Genomic DNA, 20,469 nt, shown 5'->3' on the forward strand with positions numbered 1-20,469 from the left:
GTGCAAGGATTATTATTATTATCTAGACTATCTGCCTACTTAAAAGGTTTTGGCTTCAGAATATTGTGTGAAGAATATTTACTGTGGATCACCACGGTGATGCATCAAAGTAACAAATCCCATTCTTTACAGCACTGTGGGTGAACCCTGTCACAATTGACGCAAAAAATGTATTCAATGATTAATATCAAATGCATGTAAGAGATAACCTCACACCATGCCACACACAGGCTTATATCCTCTGCAAGTTAAGAATCACGCAATAGGGCTTTATGCTTTTTATCATCTGCACTTTCCCTTTGTGAAATTGCACAATAGATTTCTGTTACACGGACTAGTTAAGAATGGATATAAAATTGAATATGACATTCAACTTTACATTATATTAAATTGAATATTCGATGATTGTCCCAGAGCAACCACCCTGACTGCCCCATTCCCCACCTACTTCCAAGGCCCGCCTCCCCCACCTCCAACATAGGTCATTCTCGAGGCCAAAAAGAACTCTCAAATCCTGTTCTCCACTACCCACCACCTGCTCCACAACCCCTCTCAAGCACCCTCGATCCTTAGATGCCAAGTGCGAAGAGGTCCTGGATTTCTTTATCTCTAAGATAGATAACATCCGCCTGGCTGCTTCCTCCTCCTCCTCTCCTCCTACCCCCCACCCCCCATGTCGCCTATCACCTCAACCCCTCCCATGCCTCCTTCATCATCCTCATCTACGACGGCTCCTACCACGGCCCTCACCCTACAATCCGATGCCCCTATCTCTCCCTCCTTCCTTTCCCCCACCTGCTGCCTTGACCCCCTCCCCACCCAGCTTCTGGTCATTCAACTCCCTCTCCTCTGCCCACTGCTGACTGATACAATCAACCAGTCCCTCTCTTCTGGCTCTGTCCCACTCCCCCTCAAATCCGCTGTCATCACTCCTCTCCTTAAAAAACCTACCCTCGTTCCCTCCACACTCACAAACGTCAGACACATCTCAAACCTGCCCTCATCGTTCTCCTCTTCCACCGCCTCTATTCCCTCATCCACCTTAGTGGGACTGCACTCGCATGATTTGACTCCTTCTTAACAAACCGCCAACAATACATCTCGTCAAATAGTATTTCCTCCCGCCCCCAGCCTGTCAATTGCTCGGTACTCCAAGACACCATCCTTGGCCCCCTTCTTTTTCTTATCTATGTGCTCCCTCTCGGCAATGTCATCCGCAGACATGGGGTCAACTTCCACATGTAAGTGGATGACACCCAAATCTACTTCTCCTCCACCTGCATCTCCCAATCTGCTGATGTCCTGTCAGCTTGTCTGGCAGACATCAAGGTCTGGATAGGCGCACATCTCCTGCAGCTGAATGTCAACATGACGGAAGCCATACTCCTTGGCTCCCATCAATGTCTTTTCTCCTGCTTGTCTGAACTCCTCAACTTCCTTAGACTCTCCAAACCCAGGCGCAACTTAGCCGTCAGGTTCAATCCCCAGCTTTCCTTTCTACACCGCATCCATTCCCTGAGCAGGGCAGCTTTTTTCCACCTCCGCCACGTTGCTCACCTGCATTCGTACCTCACAACCAAAGCAGCCGAAACCCTCGTCCACACCTTTGTCAATTCTCGGCTGGGCTATTCCAACACCCTCCTCGCTGGTCTCCACAGCTCCACCGCACACAAAATTGAATTAATTCAAAGCTCCGCCTGTGACACTACTCCACATGAAGGACACTATATAAATGCAAGGGTGTTTCTCTTTTTTCGTCCTAAACTGTAGTGTTTTGTAGGAAATATAAATCGAGCCTCCAGTTCCACATTGCTGTTCTAATTAGAATGATGTTCCCTTACTTTAAATGCAGCAGTAATAACATAAAGATAACAAATGGGCATTTGTGGTTAGTCGTGTTCTGAGAATGCATGGTTTGGCAATGCTGTTTTCTGTTCCGTAATCGTTTTACTGTTGGAAGAGATAGTAAATTGCCACATGAATAAATCCTGTATTATAATGGAGTTTTTCAAATACCTCAAGAAAATAGTCTGTTTAGGTCATCTCAGATCATACCCTCATTAAAATACCTTCAGCTGCAGCAATGCCATACTCCTAAAAGCATAAGTTTATAGTGCAGCTGAAAATAAAAAACTACAAGTGCTACGGAAAATTTACATAGCAAATTTATGTTCAGATCATCACAATCAGTTTTTATCAGCCTTTCATCAACTTTTTGTCCTCACCATCATGTTCTGATTGTAAATGACCCGAAGCAAAATTTAAATTTAAATGTAGTATTTCAATATCTACATTATAATGTATATATATTATAATGTATTATAATTATAATGTAATAAATACAACATAGTATGGCTAGCTCTGGTTTGCAATTTACCTCTATGTGTTCACCTACAACTTTCCATAGATTGTGATCAACAGAAAGAACGTGCAAGCATAAGCAATGTTTTTCCCACCAGTTTTAATTGTAGCATTTTTATGCTTTAAAACGAAGTTATAAATCAGCAAAGATGGTGGGAGATTGAGGCAGACGTGGAGCACTGCCAAAGCAGTATCGCTGCATTTTCTATGGCAATCCCAGCAAGCTGTGGTAAGTAAAGTCTTTGAGAGACAGGAGCATTTCTTCAGCATGGTTGTGAAGCCAACTGGTCTGCTAAGGGAGTGGCGATCCTGGTAGGATGTCACCTGTCGTGTCAATGCAGCCTCAAAAACTTGAGGTCTGGAAGAAGCATAATGATTGGAAGAGAAGTGCTAAAATATATCCATTTTAAACCTGAATTTTAACTCTCAAACAACAAAATGACATTTATGTAGCTCCTTCCACGTTAATATTAATAAATATGAATGAAGTCTCACTACACTCAGCATTTGATGTGCGTGGAAGTATAACAATGTAATGTTGATAGTGCAGCACTTTTATATTGCTAAAATAGTGGGTCAAAGTTATTAATGGGTTCAAGGAAATGACAAGTGCAATTAATAAGATATATAAGCAATATTGTTAATGCACTTGACATTTGAACACATCAGAATTTTTGACACATCTAGACAAGACTAGCATTTAATCTCAGAGGGGAGATAACAGCTAATGGATACCTCCAGTCCTGGAAGAATACTGCTGAAGATGCAATGATTGAATTACTGAGGAGGGAGAACCATGGACTACATTCTGTTATAGCATCGCACAGATGCACCAGCACCATCAGATTTAAGGACCAGTGACAAGGTAGCGTTGGATAAGTCACCCAGCAGGGGTAAAAATGAGGGACCCAATGTTGAGGTACAATTCAACTGAATTGGGGGCTCCAGCAGATCATGCAATCACAACTAAAAAAAAGTTGGAGAAAAAGTATTCAGATGGCCAGATGTTCCGTAAAGGCTGGTTTGGAGAATTGTAATTCCAAAGTAGAGAATATGAGGGGGAATAGATAGGAGGAAATCCCCAATAGGGGATAATCCTTGCATTTAATAAAACATCTTATCATCTCTTCAAGACGTCTCAAAGTGCTTCACAGAATATACTGTAAAGTGAATTGTCTGTGTATTTTGTGCGCGAAACGGGGAAGCCAATTGTACACAGCGGTGTCCCACAAACAGATGTGGATTGAGTGACCAAATTATTGTTATTTTTGAAAATATATTCATTGTTTTGAAAGGATTATTACTACCTGAAAAGCGATCCGCCAATCGACTAACAGCTGGATTCCCACTTAATAATGATAAACAGAAACGTGTGAGGTAAGGAAACTTGCCCAACGTTTCGCCCTATAATAATAATAATAATCCTTGCATTTGATATAGCGCTTTTCACGTCAGGAGGACGTCCCAAAGCGCTTCACAGAACACACTGTAAAGTGAATTGACTGTATATTTGTGGGCGAACGCGGCAGCCAATTGCGCACAGCAATGTCCCACAAACAGTCGTAGATTGAAAATGACCAATTTATTATTGTTTTTGGTTTTGGAGGGATTATTATTAGGCTCTGTGTGGAGTAAGGAAACTTGCCCAAGGTTTCGCCCTGCCTGGAATTGAACTCAGGTCTCTCACTTGCAAAGCGAGTGCTCTAACCACTGAGCTACAGGACTCCATGATGCTACATAATGATTCAGCATTGATTATGTAGCAGCAATTGTCTGCAAATAGAGACTTCTAGAATCAAGGTCATAGGTGGTGTGGAAGGTTCCTGCTGATGCTATAAATGAATACAATATACCACAAACAGCCATGAAGTAAATGATCAATTTTGCATGGGGGATTGTTGGCCAAGACAAGGAGAAACTCTTTTCAAGTAGTGCCATGGGCTCTTCAAAGTCCACCTGAACATAGAGACTGGGACCTTGTCTATCCAAAAGACGGTGCCTCCAAAAATGCAACACGGCATTGGAGTGCCAGCCTAGACTATGTTTGTTCAAAATGTCAACATGGAGATTGAAACTATAACCTTTTAAATCAGAGGCAAGAGCGCTACCTTACTAGTCGGGCTGACACCAATAATCATTCCCTACGCCCCCCACAACCCCCTTAACACATGGCACTTGGGTGTTCAACTTCAGAAAATCTCACTCCTATTGTTCATCACAATTGGTTTTATGAATGAAACCAATATTTAGTCTTTCAATTGATATCACAAAGGCTGAGAACATTATATCTGTGTGAGGAGCCAAGGGTCTTATTTAGTTTCTAAGTTTTGCTTCAGGCACATTCTTATCTGTCAATAAAGAAACATTAGTTTTTTATATTAAAATGTATGTTGAAAACCTATGCCACATTCTGACGTCAGTGTGATCCAATCAGCTCTGAGAAAAGAATTATAAAAGTCCCATAGGCTTGTAACAGGCTACAGAAAGGTGAACTAACTTATAACACAGATATTTCATTGGACGGAGGAAGCATATCCTCACTCAGATCACTCTAACTTGGATTGACCTGTGCTGACTGGTAAGTGACATTCTATTATATTGTGTGGTCTTAGATTGACTCTAAATTGACTGTGCACAGTATAACTCAATTCAGCTGCAAATTGCTGGATTGGAAATTCACCATGATTCAAATAAGTATAATGAATAACAGTACAAACAGATCAACACATAGCAGAAAAATGAAATATGTGCATATGTAGAAGTTGCTATATTGGAATAGAATACCCAATGTAATATTACAATAAATGATGGTCAACAAATCATAACATCTAGTGTTATGTGTTAGTGTTAGTGTTACATCTCTGTTAGTGTTACATCTCCGCTAGTGTTAGTGTTACATCTCAGCTCTAACAAGACCATAACTGCTTTGCATTAACATGCTGAATCCATGTTTTTCTGCTTGTAGCACTTGCTTTGAGTTTCATTCTCAATACGTTTATCATTACATAGTTATTCGCAGTTAACGCATTACTATGGTGTCATGGTATCGGTGAAACAATTTCAATGGAACGAATGCAATTAAACAGGACTTATGGGGGAGAAAAATGGTAATTTTGCTGAATAATTGAATTATTCTTAAAAATCATGGTAAAATGGGAGCATTGCACTCCATGTATCAAGAGAATATGAGCTATCACAGGGTAGGTATATCATACTCTCTTGATTCACGGAACAACTGTTCACTTTACAGTTCATTATTCTGGATGGGCATTCAATAACATTTCTCTGACTTTCGCTAATGACAATAATAATCCTTGAATTTGATATAGTGCCTCATAATGTCTTTTAGACATCTCAAAGCGCTTCACAGAATATACTATAAAGTGAATTGACTGTATTTTATGAGTGAAATGCAGCATCCAATTGCACACAGCAGTGTCCCAGTCATATATAAATTAATAATGGAATAAACATGTATGAATGCTTCAGTTTCAGGTAAACAATCACTACAATTTCAATGACGTATTCTCAATGGCTCAGTGTATCAGCTTGGCTCAGTTGGTAACATGCTTGTCTTTGGATCAGAAAATCAAGGGTTCAAGCCCCATGTTTGGGTTTAAACTCATAATCTAGGTTGGCACTCCAGTGCAGGACTAAAGAAGTGCTGCATTGTTACAGATGCTGACTTTTGCACACGGTAAGGATCTATCTGCCTGTTCAGGTGACCGATAAAGACACTATTTGAAAAACTAATTGACTCCTGGTGTATAATCCTTCAGATTAATTAAATCATTCACCTCATAGTTTTGAGAGCTTGCTGATATAAATGACTACTTTCGCCAATAATTACTTGTAAAATGTGTTGAGATTTTTCAATGTGAATAAGAAGTATAAGAGCTACAAAAATGTTTTCTTTCTTTTAGTCCTTATAATGTGAACAGAGGGTTTAGTTATTCTTATTGAAAACTGGATAGAAATGATGAAAATGGTGAAAATTGCAATGTGCGACAGTACTAATGAAGACATCCGTTATAAAAAGGGACCTGATGATAATTGATGCATTGACAGATCCCCTGGTGTGTTGAAGTTGGACCTTCTCTCTCAATATCCTTTACAGTGATTCCGCCCAGGATTCAGTTCCATATTGGACTTCTGTCTTAACTCTGATTTTAATGCTTAATGAAGCGGTTCAATGCTGATATTGACACGTCTCAAGACCTTCCTCTGACCGTGCCTTCAGCCACACTCCAACCCCATTCCCCCTACCCTCCAATCCTCCAACCCTCTTGATTCCAACGCCCAGTCCAGATGCAAACCCTTTATGTTCAGTGCCTTGGGACGTCCTTCCAACGTGAAAGACGCTATATTAATGTAATTTTTGTTGTTAATATTTATGAATCGGATAACAATGTACGGCTAATTTCTGGGTGCTATTATCGAAAGAAATGCCAGGGAAATACATCTCCAGCACACCCAGGCAACCAGTCATTGTGTTAGTTATTATCAGTTTTTTTTTTCAATGTCACTAATACATAGTTATAATTGGCATATACATTGAAAAAAATACAGTGACAATACTATAGGTCTACAGATGGTCACTAGTGCATCACAGTTTTCAGTTCAATGTTCACAAATTTGGGCACTTGATTTTCTTTAAAGTGTTGATATATTGGAGCGGGTTTAGAGAAAAGTGCCACTTGTGATTCTGATAATTTGGGTTTTTATCGCAGGGATGACGTTTCCAGTGATATTTTTTAGATGATTCAACAGCAATAGTCCAGTCCATGAAAAAGTATATTATAGAAAAAAAGAAATCATTTACTTGGTTTTAGTTGAGATTCTAGAGAAGTGTAAATAGGTTTATTTATGAAGTAAGTCATAAGCAAGTAGTAAATATCTGTACAAGGTGGGGGAAAGGAAAAGGCTATTATTTATGTGGTGAAGTGACAGCGTGTAATAATGTGGTTTGTTTACAGGTGTGTGGCCTAGAAGTAGACAAAATGTTTTCCCTCATCTATCCACTGATTGCTCTAACAATGCTCAAAGAAGTCACCAGTATTGCAATTCATGAGCAAGAATGTGACACAACCTATCGACTTCCAGGTAAGTTCAAATTAATAAAGAACGAGACATAGCCTGAAAAAAACGTAATGTGAACAGGTAACATATTATTCAATGGATAATCTTTATACTCTGAAGCATCTGTTTGCAACCAGAAGTTTTTACTCTGCTCTCAACCATACTACATTCTCTGATAATCCAATTCATGACAGTATGCATTCTTTTCCTACCTTCTCATCTAATTATATAATACAATTTTAAAAATTACTTTTATATGGCGCCTTTCACATCAGGAGGAACATCCCAAGGAACTGAAACAAATAAAAACAAGAAGAATCAACATGATATACTCTTAAAATTCCAAAGACACTCTGGACATCAGTCTGTAAATTATTAACAAATTCCATAAGATGTCTACAATTGGCTGTCGCATTTCGTCCACAAAATACACTCTAACCCTAACCCTAATATCACTTTACAGTATATTCTGTGAAGCGCTTTGCGACGTCTCGAAGACATGATAAGGCACTGTATCAAACGCAAGGATTGTTATTATTATTACATCAGGAGTCTAATTATGTAGTTGCAGATATAATTACGGACCATAATTTAATTGCAATTTAATTTAAGTCGACTCCTTTTTATGAACTGCATCAAACCAGCTTTCAAATTAAATTAAAATTTAAGAATATTTCAAAATTTGTACCATCTTAAATGTAATTAATAATAATACTCACATTTGTAAAGTGCAGTGACTGTATTGTTGAGTTCTAAGGTACATCAACAACAATTTTAAACTAGTTAATAGTATTATAGTGTTTCTGAAATGCAAAATATTCCATACAGATTAACATAAATAATTGGGTACATCATACCCTAAAAGTGCTAACGTCCATCTAGATACAAAATTCAATTAATTCAAAACTCTGTCGCCCGGATACTCACCTGCACAAAACTCCAGACCCCCATCACACCAGTCCTTGCCAGGCTGCACTGGCTCCCAATTACCGACCGGATCGACTTCAAGATCCTTTCATTCGTTTTCAAATCCCTTCATGCCCTTGCACCACCCTCTCTATCCGATTTGCTTACCCCTCCACCCATTCCACCAACCGCTGCCTCTGCTCGGCCGGCTCCAGCCTCCTGTTCGTTCCTCGTCCCCTCCGATCCACCATCGGTGTCCGTGCTTTCAGCCACTACCCCCAAAACTCTGGAACTCCTTCAAACCCTCTGCCTTGCCCCCTCCCCACTTTGAAAATCCCACCTTCCATTTTGATCGTGCTTTCGGTCACCTCCCTACTCCCGCTCTCCCTGGCTCAGGGTCAGACTTTGTGACTGTCAAGCAATCCGGGACGCTACCCTGCATGAAGGGCGCTATATAAATGCAAGTTGTTGTTTTTGTTGTTGTAGAGAAAGTTTGAAAGTTTGTGTTTTTCAAAACTTAATATATTTACTTTCTCTTTGCAGACAACAAAGACATCACAGTAACCTGTGGAACTGAACAAGTACATCTGTCGATCTATTTGTGCCCACTTTATTTTGCTGGGTCTAATGAGAGCTTTGTAGCTCTGAACAACCAGTTCTCTAACACAGACTGCAGGGGATCAGTTGATGCAACGGTTTCACCTCCTTTACTCAGATTTTCATTTTCCATCAATGACAACGATGCTACTTCTTGTGGGAGCCATCTGCAGGTATGTCAGTCACGAGTACAGATAACCTCAACTGAATGAAATTTAGTTCTGTATTGGGACCAAATTCACATGGTGATTCATAACAATAATGTTTAGTTTTGATAAAGTGCTTTACTGTATTCACTGTAAAGTGCTGTGACTGTGTATTTTACTGGTGGTTTGACACATAGAAATAAACAAACACTGATTCAATACACTCTTGTATTCAAAACAATTACATTTCATATGATAGTTAGTAAATATTGTAAGGTTGAAGAAAGAGGTATCCTCACTGACCTTTTCATATGTATGTTAAATTTGTGCTGCAATTATATGAAATAGCTTAGGCCAGGCGAAAGCATTGCTTTCAATGTATACTTAATTTGTTGGAGGAAAAAATATGACTCAATATACAAGCTCTTATATCTTGACGTTACAATGGGGTTCAAAAAGCTCTAAAATATCCTCGGGCCCCAAAAAGTAAACCACACTTTTCTCTAGTTTTTAAAAGACTTTAAAGAAGACTGACTTCAAACTTAGGGCTGTATTGAAGAATTTATCAAATTCTGCACACTCTAAAATTCTATGTTAATAAAGTAAATCTGAACCCGGGTGAAAACTCCTCCTCAAAATGATGTATAACTGCATTTCCTTCTCTCCCCAGATCACCAGTGCCCAAGGAACAGGTATCTTTAAAGATTTCTCCAACATCGAGTCTGTCAATATCAGTGGTATTATCAATTCATACGACCCAACAGCCAGCACCATAACATACAACCAGGAGCTTGTTTATCAGTATTCCTGCAACTACCCGCTGGAGTACTTTGTCAACAACACCAGGCTGGAAGTGTAAGTAAAGAATTTGCTTTTTGCTTGGACTCCTGAATCTATTTTAATTCTCTTTTTTAAAAAAAAGAAAATGCAACCGTTTCTGATTTGACTTGTTACTTCAGGAAACGCTTACTTGCATCTCTCTTTGCTGATCATTTTTGTCCATTATTTGTAATTTTACCTTTAACGCTTTATTGTAACATTATTTTTGGACTCTATTGTTCATCGATTATTTTTGTTTAGTCGAATGGAATCTGCTTCTTCTTTCCTTTTAACACCTCAACTTATCAATGAAAAACAGATTCAAAATAATTAGATAGTTGGTATGACTAAATATCGATGTAAATCTAATCCATTTAGTCTGATTTTTGCCAATCAAAGTTACAGGGAGAAAATAAACACATTCATTCCCTTTCTTATTTGACACTGGGGGTGATGAAGAAATGGAATGAATATGCTTGGGAATATTTCAATTTTTCCCTGTAATGTAATAAGTTCTTAAATGTAGCCGGTATGATAATAAATATTGCTATGATGACAAAATGAACTTGGTACAATATGTTTTTGATGTACATTCTCACTGACTGACTTCTGAGATTGTATTTACAGGGCAGGAGTAAGCATAGCAATCAAGGACAATAATGGCACCTTCAGAAGCACACTCAATCTTCGTCTTTACAGTGTATGTTTTCTGATTATCCATGAACTCTAGTTAGTCATTATAGTAAAAATAACTGCTGTTTTTCGGCATACATCATCTTGTAACTAAGTGATAATAATAATAATAATCCTTGCATTTGATATAGCGCTTTTCACGTCGGGAGGACGTCCCAAAGCGCTTCACAGAACACACTGTAAAGTGAATTGACTGTATATTTGTGGGCGAACCCGGCAGCCAATTGCGCACAGCAATGTCCCACAAACAGTCGTAGATTGAAAATGACCAATTTATTATTGTTTTGTTTTTTTGGAGGTATTATTATTAGGCGTGTGGAGTAAGGAAACTTGCCCAAGGTTTCGCCCTGAACTGCCTGGAATTGAACTCAGGTCTCTCGCTTGCAAAGCGAGTGCTCTAACCACTGAGCTACAGGACTCCACATCTGCCTAGAATGCAAAGACATCAAGCAATAGCTGATCAACTGATATCTTTCCACTCTAGCTACAAGATGACATGTACAGAAAAACAGAAGTAGAAATTAAATTTTATGCAATATTTTATAATAACGATTGTTGAAGTTTAAGGTTTTTTTGGTCAGGCGGGTGTTTGACACATATGAAATGCATAATAGTGTTTAAAAATTATCCAAACCAGATTGAGAGTTTGAAATATATATACCATATGTATCTTACGTCCTCTCCTCTTCGCTATCTGTATGCTCCCACTCGGCAATACCATCCGCAGCCATGGAATTCTCTTCCACTATTCGAAAAGAGAAGGGAGTTTCACCTGTTGTCCAAGCCAACTACTGCCCAAATAAAATTGGTCGTTCACTTCATGCCTTGTTTGTGGGACATTGCTGTGCGCAAATGAGCTGTCATGTGCGCCTAAAAATTCACAGTCACTATAGCACTTCAAAGTGCTTTGAGATGTCCTCCATACGCGAAAGGCACTATTCCAAACGCAATGATTATTATTATTATGCTGAGCAGATAAATCTGGAAATTTGATTTACTAATCATTTGAGTCAGTGGCATTAATTGTGACCAATAGGGTCAGCAGGCAGCCTACTCTATTCTATGATCTCTGCCAAAGTCACTGGTAAAGTGTTTCTCTGGTAGTGGTGGAGAATTGGAGGTTGCTTGTTCAGATCAGTTCTACATAGAGTGATTCTGTACAGCACAGAAACAGGCCATTCAGTAGTCTGTGTTAGAATGACAGAAGAGTTGGAGTCTGTTATATAAAAGGAGAAAAGGGTAATAGTAGTCATCCTTGCATTTGGTAAAGCGCCTTATCAAGTCACGAGATGTCTCAAGGCACCTCACAGGATACACTGTAAAGTGGATTGACTGTGTATTTTGTTGGCGAATCCCCTCCCCCAGCCCTGCATTGGTGGGTCAGCTTAGAGTATGTGATTCTATGTCCCAGCGTGGGGCTTGAACCCACAACCTTCTGAATCAGAGGCCAGATTGCTACTACCGCACCAGGCTGACACACAGTAGATTGAAATCCTTTGCTTGCATTTAATTAAATGAAGATTGCACATTCTAGATCTGAAAAATATTGCCACACAGCTTTCGTGTCTAAAATGTTAAAACTTGATTTTTTTTAACAGGACACGAACTACACCAATGCTCTGATCATTCCAGATAATGGACTTGCCTTGAAAACCAAGATTTATGTAGAAGTTAAAGCTACCAACTTAACTGATAGGTAAGAAATGTTGACCTTTCTCAAGCACTTATGCAAAAAAAAATCAATTTTATTGATAGAAAGAATCGTGCATGTTCCTTCATAAGTCAAACAACATAATCTTTATCAATGCCACATGTGAATTCTGATTGACTTATGAATAGTTCACAAACTATCAGAGAGAATAAACTGAAACCAAGATTTATATTATTATAAACTTGGATGTTTGCTATTTTGAAATTGGAAATCATTTCTACCAATTCTGATCTACAATGTTTATTTTGAGAACCAAATAATCAATATCATAAAATCACCAGAATCAGACTTGTTTTCTCCAATTAGACTTCACTGGGTGGCTTGTCATGCTGGATCAGTCCATCATTGCTATATTAAGCCTGTGGAAGGAGGCTTCGGACAAGATAGAATGTGTTGAATGTGTGCGTTTATCAGAAACCTTGAAACAAGTTTTGTTTTAGCTAATTTATGAAACCTGGCAGTTTGGGCTTCAAGTGAGAATTTCCATTACAATCTCAAATTTACATAAATTTATGGACCAATTGAGAATGCAGTAACCTTTACCTCAAAGGCTTGTGTTTTGTGAAACCACATAAATACGATATACTCTGTGAAGTACTCAATGACATAACAATGACGTGTTAAGGCATTATATTAAATGCAAGGATTATTATTATAAACAATCTATATCAGTTACACCAACTGACAAAGAGTGGCAGTAGAATGTGTTATCTGATGACAAAGTGGTAGTACACTGCCATCTAAAGGTAAGCAAAAAAAATAAAATGCAAATTCCCTTCCTTCTGTTTGATACTTTTTTGAGGGCAATTGTTTTTCTAACAGGTTCTCCTCTCCTAAAGCCCTTCATTGGTAGCACTTTCGCTTCTGAATCAGGAGGTTGTGGGTTCAAACCCCATGTCAGGATGTGGAATCACGCAGTATAAGATGACACTCCAATGCAGTGCTGGGGATGTGTTGCATTATTGGAAGTGCCATCCTTCGGATAGGATGGTCCCGTCTGACTGTTCAGGTGGATGTTGAAGATCCCATGGCATTATCGGAAAAGAGAAGGGAGTTTCTCCCGGTGTCCTGGCCAATAATCCCATGAAATAAAATTGGTCACTCACACTATGGCTGTCTGTGAGGAACTGCTGTGCGCAAACTGGCTGCTGCATTTCCCCCACAAAATACCCAGTCAATCCTCTTTACAGTTAATCCTGTGAAAAGCTTTGAGATGTTTGAACGGTGTGATAAGGCACTCTATCAAATGCAAGGATTATTATTATCCTTCATGTGCGAGCCCAGGCAGTGAATTTTGATAGGCTATTCAACCATGGACCAACCTTTAAGTGCTCTGAGACGCCGTCCGGCGTGGAGGGCGCTATATAAATCCAAGTTGTTGTTGTTGTTGTTCCCCTCCCAATGACCATAGGCACACATTTTCCAGTAGAACTCAATGGATAGCAATCCCTGTGTAATTTTTTTCTTCCTATCCTAAGAGTGCTAAGGCAATTATAGCACCCAAGATGTCAGCCTGCTGAAATCAGCATAGACCAAAGAAATTAATATGTGGCCTTATGGGCAGTATGCCTCAGCGATACATGGGTTCATTGTCAAGCTAGATACTGCATCCATTGCTGAGCTAGATACTGTATCCATTGTCTAACTAGATACTGTATCCAACAACAACAACAACAATATTACATTTGTATAGCGCCTTTCACATCAGGAGAACGTCCCAAGGTGCTGGACATTGCACAGCATTTCAGACCCGAGCTGGGGTCAGGGAGGGAGAAAGGAGGGGAGGGGAAAGGGGGTGACCAATGGCATGAAGAGGAGGGTTTTGAGGCGGGACTTGAAGGAGGCTAAGGAGGGGGCGAGTAGGAGTGATTGGGGGGTGAAATTCCAGAGGTTGGAGGCAGAGTGGCTGAAGGCTCTCCTGCCAATGGTGGGGCGGGTGAGTCGGGGGATGTGGAGCAAGGACAGAGCCGGCTGAGCGGAGGGAGCGGGCGGGTTGGTAGGGGGTTAGGAGGTCGCAGAGGTAGGGTGGGGCAAGACCATGGAGGGCTTTGTATGTGAGGTCCAGGATCTTGAACTGGATCCTCTGAAGGATAGGGAGCCAATGGAGTCGGGCAAGAATGGGGGAGATGGGGTCACAGAGTTTGGTGCAGGAGAGGACACGGGCTGCAGAGTTCTGGATTATCTGCAGCCTGTGGAGAGAGGAGTTGGGAAGGCCAACAAGCAGGGCGTTTGCATAGTCGAGCCTGGAGGTGATGAAGGCATGAACAGGAGTTTCAGTGGCCTGAGAGGTGAGGTAGTGGCAGAGTCGGGCGATGTTACGGAGGTGAGGGAAGGCAGAGCGGGTCATGGCTTGAATGTGGGGGAGAAAAGACAGTTGAGGGTCGAACAAGACACCCAGGTTCCTGACTGGCGGTGAGTTGTAGTGTGCAACCATGGAGGTTGATGCTGCCAGAGCCTGAGGTGCAGAGGCGCTGGCGCGATCCAATCAGGAGGACCTCAGTCTTGTTCACATTCAACTGTAGGAAATTTGCCCTCATCCAGGAGTTGATGTCCGACAGGCAGTCTGTCAGGACAGCAGTGGTCCTGGAGTTAAGGGTGGAGGCAGAAAGATAGAGTTGGGTGTCATTCGCATACATGTGGAAGTTGACCCCATGTCTGAGGATGATGTCACCAAGGGGGAGCATGTAGATATTAAAGAGGAGGGGACCAAAGACAGAGCCGTGGGGACGCCAGACATGACAGTGCGGGGGCTGGAGGAGAAACCATTAGAGACAACAAAGTGGAGACGGTGAGAGAGATAGGAATCGAACCAGGCAAGTGCAGGTCCGTGAAGATTAAGTAAAGAGGAGAGGCGTGTATGAGGATGGAGTGGTCGACAGTGTCGAAGGCGGCAGAGATGTTGAGGAGGACAAGGAGGCAGAGGGAACCCTGATCACAGATGTTCAGAATGTCATTAGTGACTTTGACCGGGGCTGTTTCCGTGCTGTGGGCAGCGCGGAAGCCGGATTGGAGGGGTTCAAAGAGGGAATGGCAAGAAAGAAAGGAGCGGAGCTGGGACGCGATGACTTGTTCCAGGACCTTGGAGAGGAATGGGAGGTTAGAGATGGGGCGGTAGCTGGAGAGGAGGAATGGGTCCAGGGAAGGTTTTTTCAGGATGGGGCTGATGACAGCTGTTTTTCGATTGTCATTGTCATCCATTGTCGAGCTACATGCATAAATATTCAATGAAAATTCTTGTACATCTAAGTCATATTTATAGCTTCCATACGTCTCCACACCATTCAGGTTCAATGTTCTTCTTGACCACTGTTTTGCTTCAACCTCGTACTTTCCTCTGAATTCTTCCAGCAGTTATGATCTCTTCATTGGGTGAGTATTCCAAATTGGTTGTTCATAGTGATCAATCCTACATTAAAAAGTCATATTGTTGTTTTAAAGAAATATTTAAGTAACTATATGGTAGGCCAATCCTGCTCATCTTGTTTGGGAACAGGTAGTGCAATGTTTCTTAACCTGTTTGATGCCAGGAACCGATTCACTTTCTTCTAAAAATGTGCTGGATCATTTGAGATAAGTGTAATGTTAAGCGTTCTGTTTATTTAAAAGGAAAGAAAATCATTTACCCAAAGTTTGCACATTTTGTTCTGAACATTTTCAAAATACATGTTAATGTTTTCCGATAACTAGATAAAGTACAAACAAGTTGCACAGTAAGTTTGTCTGCTCCTTTTGTAATTCTTACAGAAAATACTAAAAAAAAGGATAGATTAAGAAATAAAAAAGGAAACCAATCCTAAAATCTAACTTTTTTTTTAATTGAGATGAATTGAACATTTAAAAATCTGTTAATATCTGTTAAGAAATATTACAATGTCAACCCTTCATGTGGAAGGAGGGCATGAAAGAAGAAATCAATGCAGTCACTGGAACTAACTCGTTGACAACCATATGTCCGTCTCCAATAATTTTCATGTTCATTACCAAATTGGAGTCAAGGTCAGTTTCTAAATGGGAGTTGTAAGGTAAATTTGGAAATTGGTAATTGAAATTGCTGGCACACTCCTGCTTTACTGACTATTTCTGGATAGTACAAGGATGCTGCCAGTTTGGTATTCATACTCACACCTCACTAATAGCAGGCCAAAGATAAGCTTACCATAGAGGGTACCTACAACAATCTGGAGCCATTAGAAATGAATTGAAAATTATACTTACATCTCCAAAAGATAACTATAACTTGGTGTTGACAATCTGGCTAAAATGTTCATCTCTTTAAACCATCTCACTCTGTAGGTGTACTAAAGACCAGCAAACCAACATCATCTCCAACGGGGAGAATCAGTTTGCAAGGTTTTATTTTGAAGCATTCCGCTTCACTGAGCACAGAAACCTGCCCACTTCCACTTACTATCTGCACTGCATCACACGTCTCTGTGAAAAGTCGGCTTGTAGTACCTTCAGTGTAAGTATTGAAAATACCCATTTTGATTTTCCTTTTCTAATTCTTAAATTAGCTGGTCTTTTGCAATTCCGTCACAGAATAATTCAATGTACATCACTTCTTTTTCCTTCTCCTCAATCTTCAGAAATGCAAAAGGCGAAAAAGGCAGGCAAGAGACCTTTATACAACTCCGGGACCCAGTGAAGCATCTGACCCTGTCACTATCACCTCACCTCTCATCAGTACCATGACTGATAATGGTGAGTATTTTTCAATTGGATTCAAAGGAATGTGCAAGTGAAATGTAGGAATAATCAAAATAGAATTACGTAATAAAATAAACCTGTGATACAGTGTGATATACTTAAAGGACTAGGAGAGGTAATAATAATAATCTTTCCATTTGATATAGCGTCATATCACATCTTCGAGATGTCTCTCAGAATGTACTGTGAAGTGAATTGACTGTATAGTTTGTGGGCATAACATATTGAAGTAGCTTAATTGTCAGCTCAGTTGAGTTCAGGTTCCCCAGAATGTCTTCCAGAAGCTGTAAAATTCCTCTGGTCAGTTCACACTTGCAGTATGCAACACAAGACAGCTGTCTAGATGCCAAGGCAGTGTTGGAAAGAGAATTGAGGATGATACGCAGTTATACAGAATTAAGCCATGAGTAACAATTTGATAATCCAGGTTCTCTTCAGTCTCAAAAGGCAACATCGTAGAGATAACCTTTCAGAGATAACCTTTTATAAGATGCTTAATGAGATAGAGAAAGTAAAAACAGAGCAATACTTTCAGATAAGCCAAAAGAGATCATAGGTTCAAGACTATGAAAGACAGTTACAACCCATATTCTTGACACAAAGGTAATCAACAGATGGATTATCAGGTTGGATGTTTGAAGCAAAGTCATTGGACTCATTTATAAAACAGTGTGACAGCACTGTGTAGCCGGAAGGCAGTCAGCTTTGTATTCTGGAAGGATGGGATCAAATGGCCAAGTGAACTTTTATCCAAACCTATCTTGGGAATCAATTAAAAACATGTGGATACATCTAGTGCTGCACTGGAGTAGAGTCTAGTGCAGCACTAGATGTGGGGCTACAATGGGGCTCCCCCCACCTTTCACAATACATACCAAGCTTCTACCACACTTCAGGGGATGGATCATCACCAAACATTTGTTCAGTTATGACCTCTAAAGTACAATATATTTAAACCAATGTAAGTACACTAAACGGATGCTAATGGAAGCATGTTGCAATTTGGAGCACCAGTGCAGATTCAGCTGAATTCAAGCATAACCTGGCTGGTCATCTGTCACTGTATAGCTCATTCAGTATGCTGTACTCAACCCATTCTATCTGACTACACCTCTAAAAATGTAGAGAATTTACACCTTTTATTTTGTGCCTTCTCTTTTATCTCTTTTATTTTGTATTATAAATAGCTGTGGCAGAGATCACATATAATATATCATCTGCCATAGAGTTAGCCCAACAACTCTCATCTCTTCCATTTCACTGGGTGAAGTTTCGTGATTTAATTCTGAATCTACCGATTAGGCTGTTCAGTAATAGTGACAGATTTGCCATTATTTTGGAACTTGTCAAAAGCAATTATTTGAAATGTTAATGTGGTTCAGGGATGATGCATTAATATCTACTAAATAATGATTTTTGTTCCTGCTCTTGTACCCACAGTTGTGAAAGAAAATTATGAATCAGGTAAAGGACCACTATTGCCACAAATGTTTTTTTAAATGTCATATGTCACCTTCGGCGTAACACTAAAGCAAGCAGACTAGAATTTACACTTGAGGAAAGAGACTGTGCATTCCAGAACAAACAGTTATTCTGCTTCTGTGAGCTCTCAGGAGCTATACAGTTTTAGCTGGTTAGACTCTAGCAGTACCCCCAACACTCACTCTGAGGTCCCCAAGCCTTGGCTCTTGCCAACCTGTGCCTAATACTTTCCAGAATTAGGTAAGCAGTAACCAATGCAGCTGAAACCCTTGTCCATGCCTTCGTCGCTTCCCGGCTGCACTATTCTAATGCCCTCCTCGCTGGTCTCCCCAGCTCCATGATACACAAAATTAAATTAATTCAAAACTCAGCCACCTGGATACCCACCCACACAAAACTCCGTACCCCCATCTCACCACTCCCAATTAACCAACGGATCGATTTCAAGATCCTCTCACACACTTTTAAATTCCTACATGTCCTCACACCTCCCTACCTATCTGATTTGCTTACCTACCCCCCCACTCCACCACCTGCTGCCTCTGCTCGGCTGGCTCCAGGCTCTGGTTTGTCCCTCGTGCCCTCCGCTCCACCATCAGTTGGCATGCCTTCCACCATTATGCCCCTGAACTCTGGAACTTTCCCTCACTCCCTCTGCCTTGACCCCTCCTTCACCATTATCAAATTGTGCCTAAAGACCTTCCTTTTTGATTGTGCTTATGGTCACTTCCCCCTTCCCTCTCCCCCTGGCTTGGTGTGAGACTCCGCCACTATCAAGCACTCCGGGACGCTACCCCACATGATGGGCGTTATATGAATGCAAGTTGTTGTTGTATGTTTTAGGACTATGAAATCAAAAGTCAGGTTGCAATGTGCCTCTCCCACTGAAAGTTGTTGTTGTTGTTGATATGTCCCTCCAGGGAGAAAGTCCACTTTCCATTCCAACAATCTATCTCTAGAATTTTCCTGTATAGGTGGGATGTATGGAACTCTCAGTTTAGTTTGGACACTCTTAAGCATAGCGATGGGTTTCCACATGTGTCAGACACCTGGCTGACCAAAAAAAAAATAGCTGGGATGGAGACTTTCAAACATAGCAAAGGATATCTACGCAGGCTCAACTCCTAGCTTGCGCAAACATCTGGGATTTATTTTGGGGCCATTATGAGAAACTACTGTAATAATAATCATCGCAATGATAATGTATGGACACTTTACAATTACTGCCAACCTTATGTGATCTGAATTAACCCACATTTTCCATCACTGCAAATATTTCCAAACTTGGCAAATTCAGTTCATTTTAATTTTTCATCTCATTTCTCATGTCTGTAACAATAAATCTTAAATTTACGTCACACCTTTCTCATAAAATAAATGTCTTAAAATGCTTTACACAATGAGATTAGGAGGATATTATGGAGGCAAATGAGGCAGATAATTTGGAGCAGTAAAGTCTTAGAAAGGAGATGAGTAGTCAATGAATTAGAATTTGTGGGGTCAATTTAGATGCGGGTGGAATATAAGCCACTTTTCTGTGAAACAGAGTTGGGGATGAGGTGGGTTACATTTATTCTGCCTGAACTCACTAAGCATCCAGGATCTAAATTAATAACTCAGTTGAAAAAGAGATGCCAATCTGTAAATAAATAATAAAACCATAAACCGGTATATAATATTCACTGTTGTTGTGTGGAAGATCACTATATAATGGTTCAGGGAAGAGGCAGTGTTACTTTTATTACAAGAAAGCTAGACTTCTTTCACATGGATTAATGTATTTTCACTTTGTTCTACTCTCCAGGACCGTCAGCCTTAACCTCTCAATACTTATTGGATGGATACACTGGTCTGGGCATCGGAATTGTAATCCTTGCTTTGATATGTATTGCTATGATTGTTGCCATTGCGCTCCTGTTTAAAAGATTTCAGAATAAGTCCAATTCAAGTAAATTGGAAAAACAATAA

General features: G+C 40.2%; 1 protein-coding gene across 1 annotated transcript; it reads left to right on the forward strand.

Moving 5' to 3' along the window:
- The first annotated feature begins 5,513 nt into the window (after positions 1–5,513).
- LOC103180194 (zona pellucida-like domain-containing protein 1) lies at positions 5,514–20,469 on the forward strand. Its single transcript, XM_007895893.2, has 11 exons — positions 5,514–5,561; positions 7,338–7,464; positions 8,890–9,116; positions 9,760–9,944; positions 10,536–10,608; positions 12,200–12,297; positions 15,598–15,681; positions 16,606–16,774; positions 16,899–17,013; positions 18,460–18,483; positions 20,306–20,469. The coding sequence occupies exons 1-11, from the start codon at positions 5,514–5,516 to the stop codon at positions 20,467–20,469; spliced, it is 1,314 nt and encodes a 437-aa protein (XP_007894084.2).

This window comes from Callorhinchus milii, unplaced genomic scaffold, assembly GCF_018977255.1.
Source record: "Callorhinchus milii isolate IMCB2004 unplaced genomic scaffold, IMCB_Cmil_1.0 Scaffold4, whole genome shotgun sequence".
Classification (NCBI taxonomy): Eukaryota; Metazoa; Chordata; class Chondrichthyes; order Chimaeriformes; family Callorhinchidae; genus Callorhinchus; species Callorhinchus milii.

Excerpts from the sequence above, each read along its gene's own strand:
- LOC103180194 (XM_007895893.2), top strand. The coding sequence starts at position 5,514 with ATGGGAGCATTGCACTCCATGTATCAAGAGAATATGAGCTATCACAGG. Across the intron at positions 10,609-12,199 it reads TCAATCTTCGTCTTTACAGT|GACACGAACTACACCAATGC; the intron begins GTATGTTTTCTG and ends TTTTTTTAACAG. Across the intron at positions 16,775-16,898 it reads CGGCTTGTAGTACCTTCAGT|AAATGCAAAAGGCGAAAAAG; the intron begins GTAAGTATTGAA and ends CTCAATCTTCAG.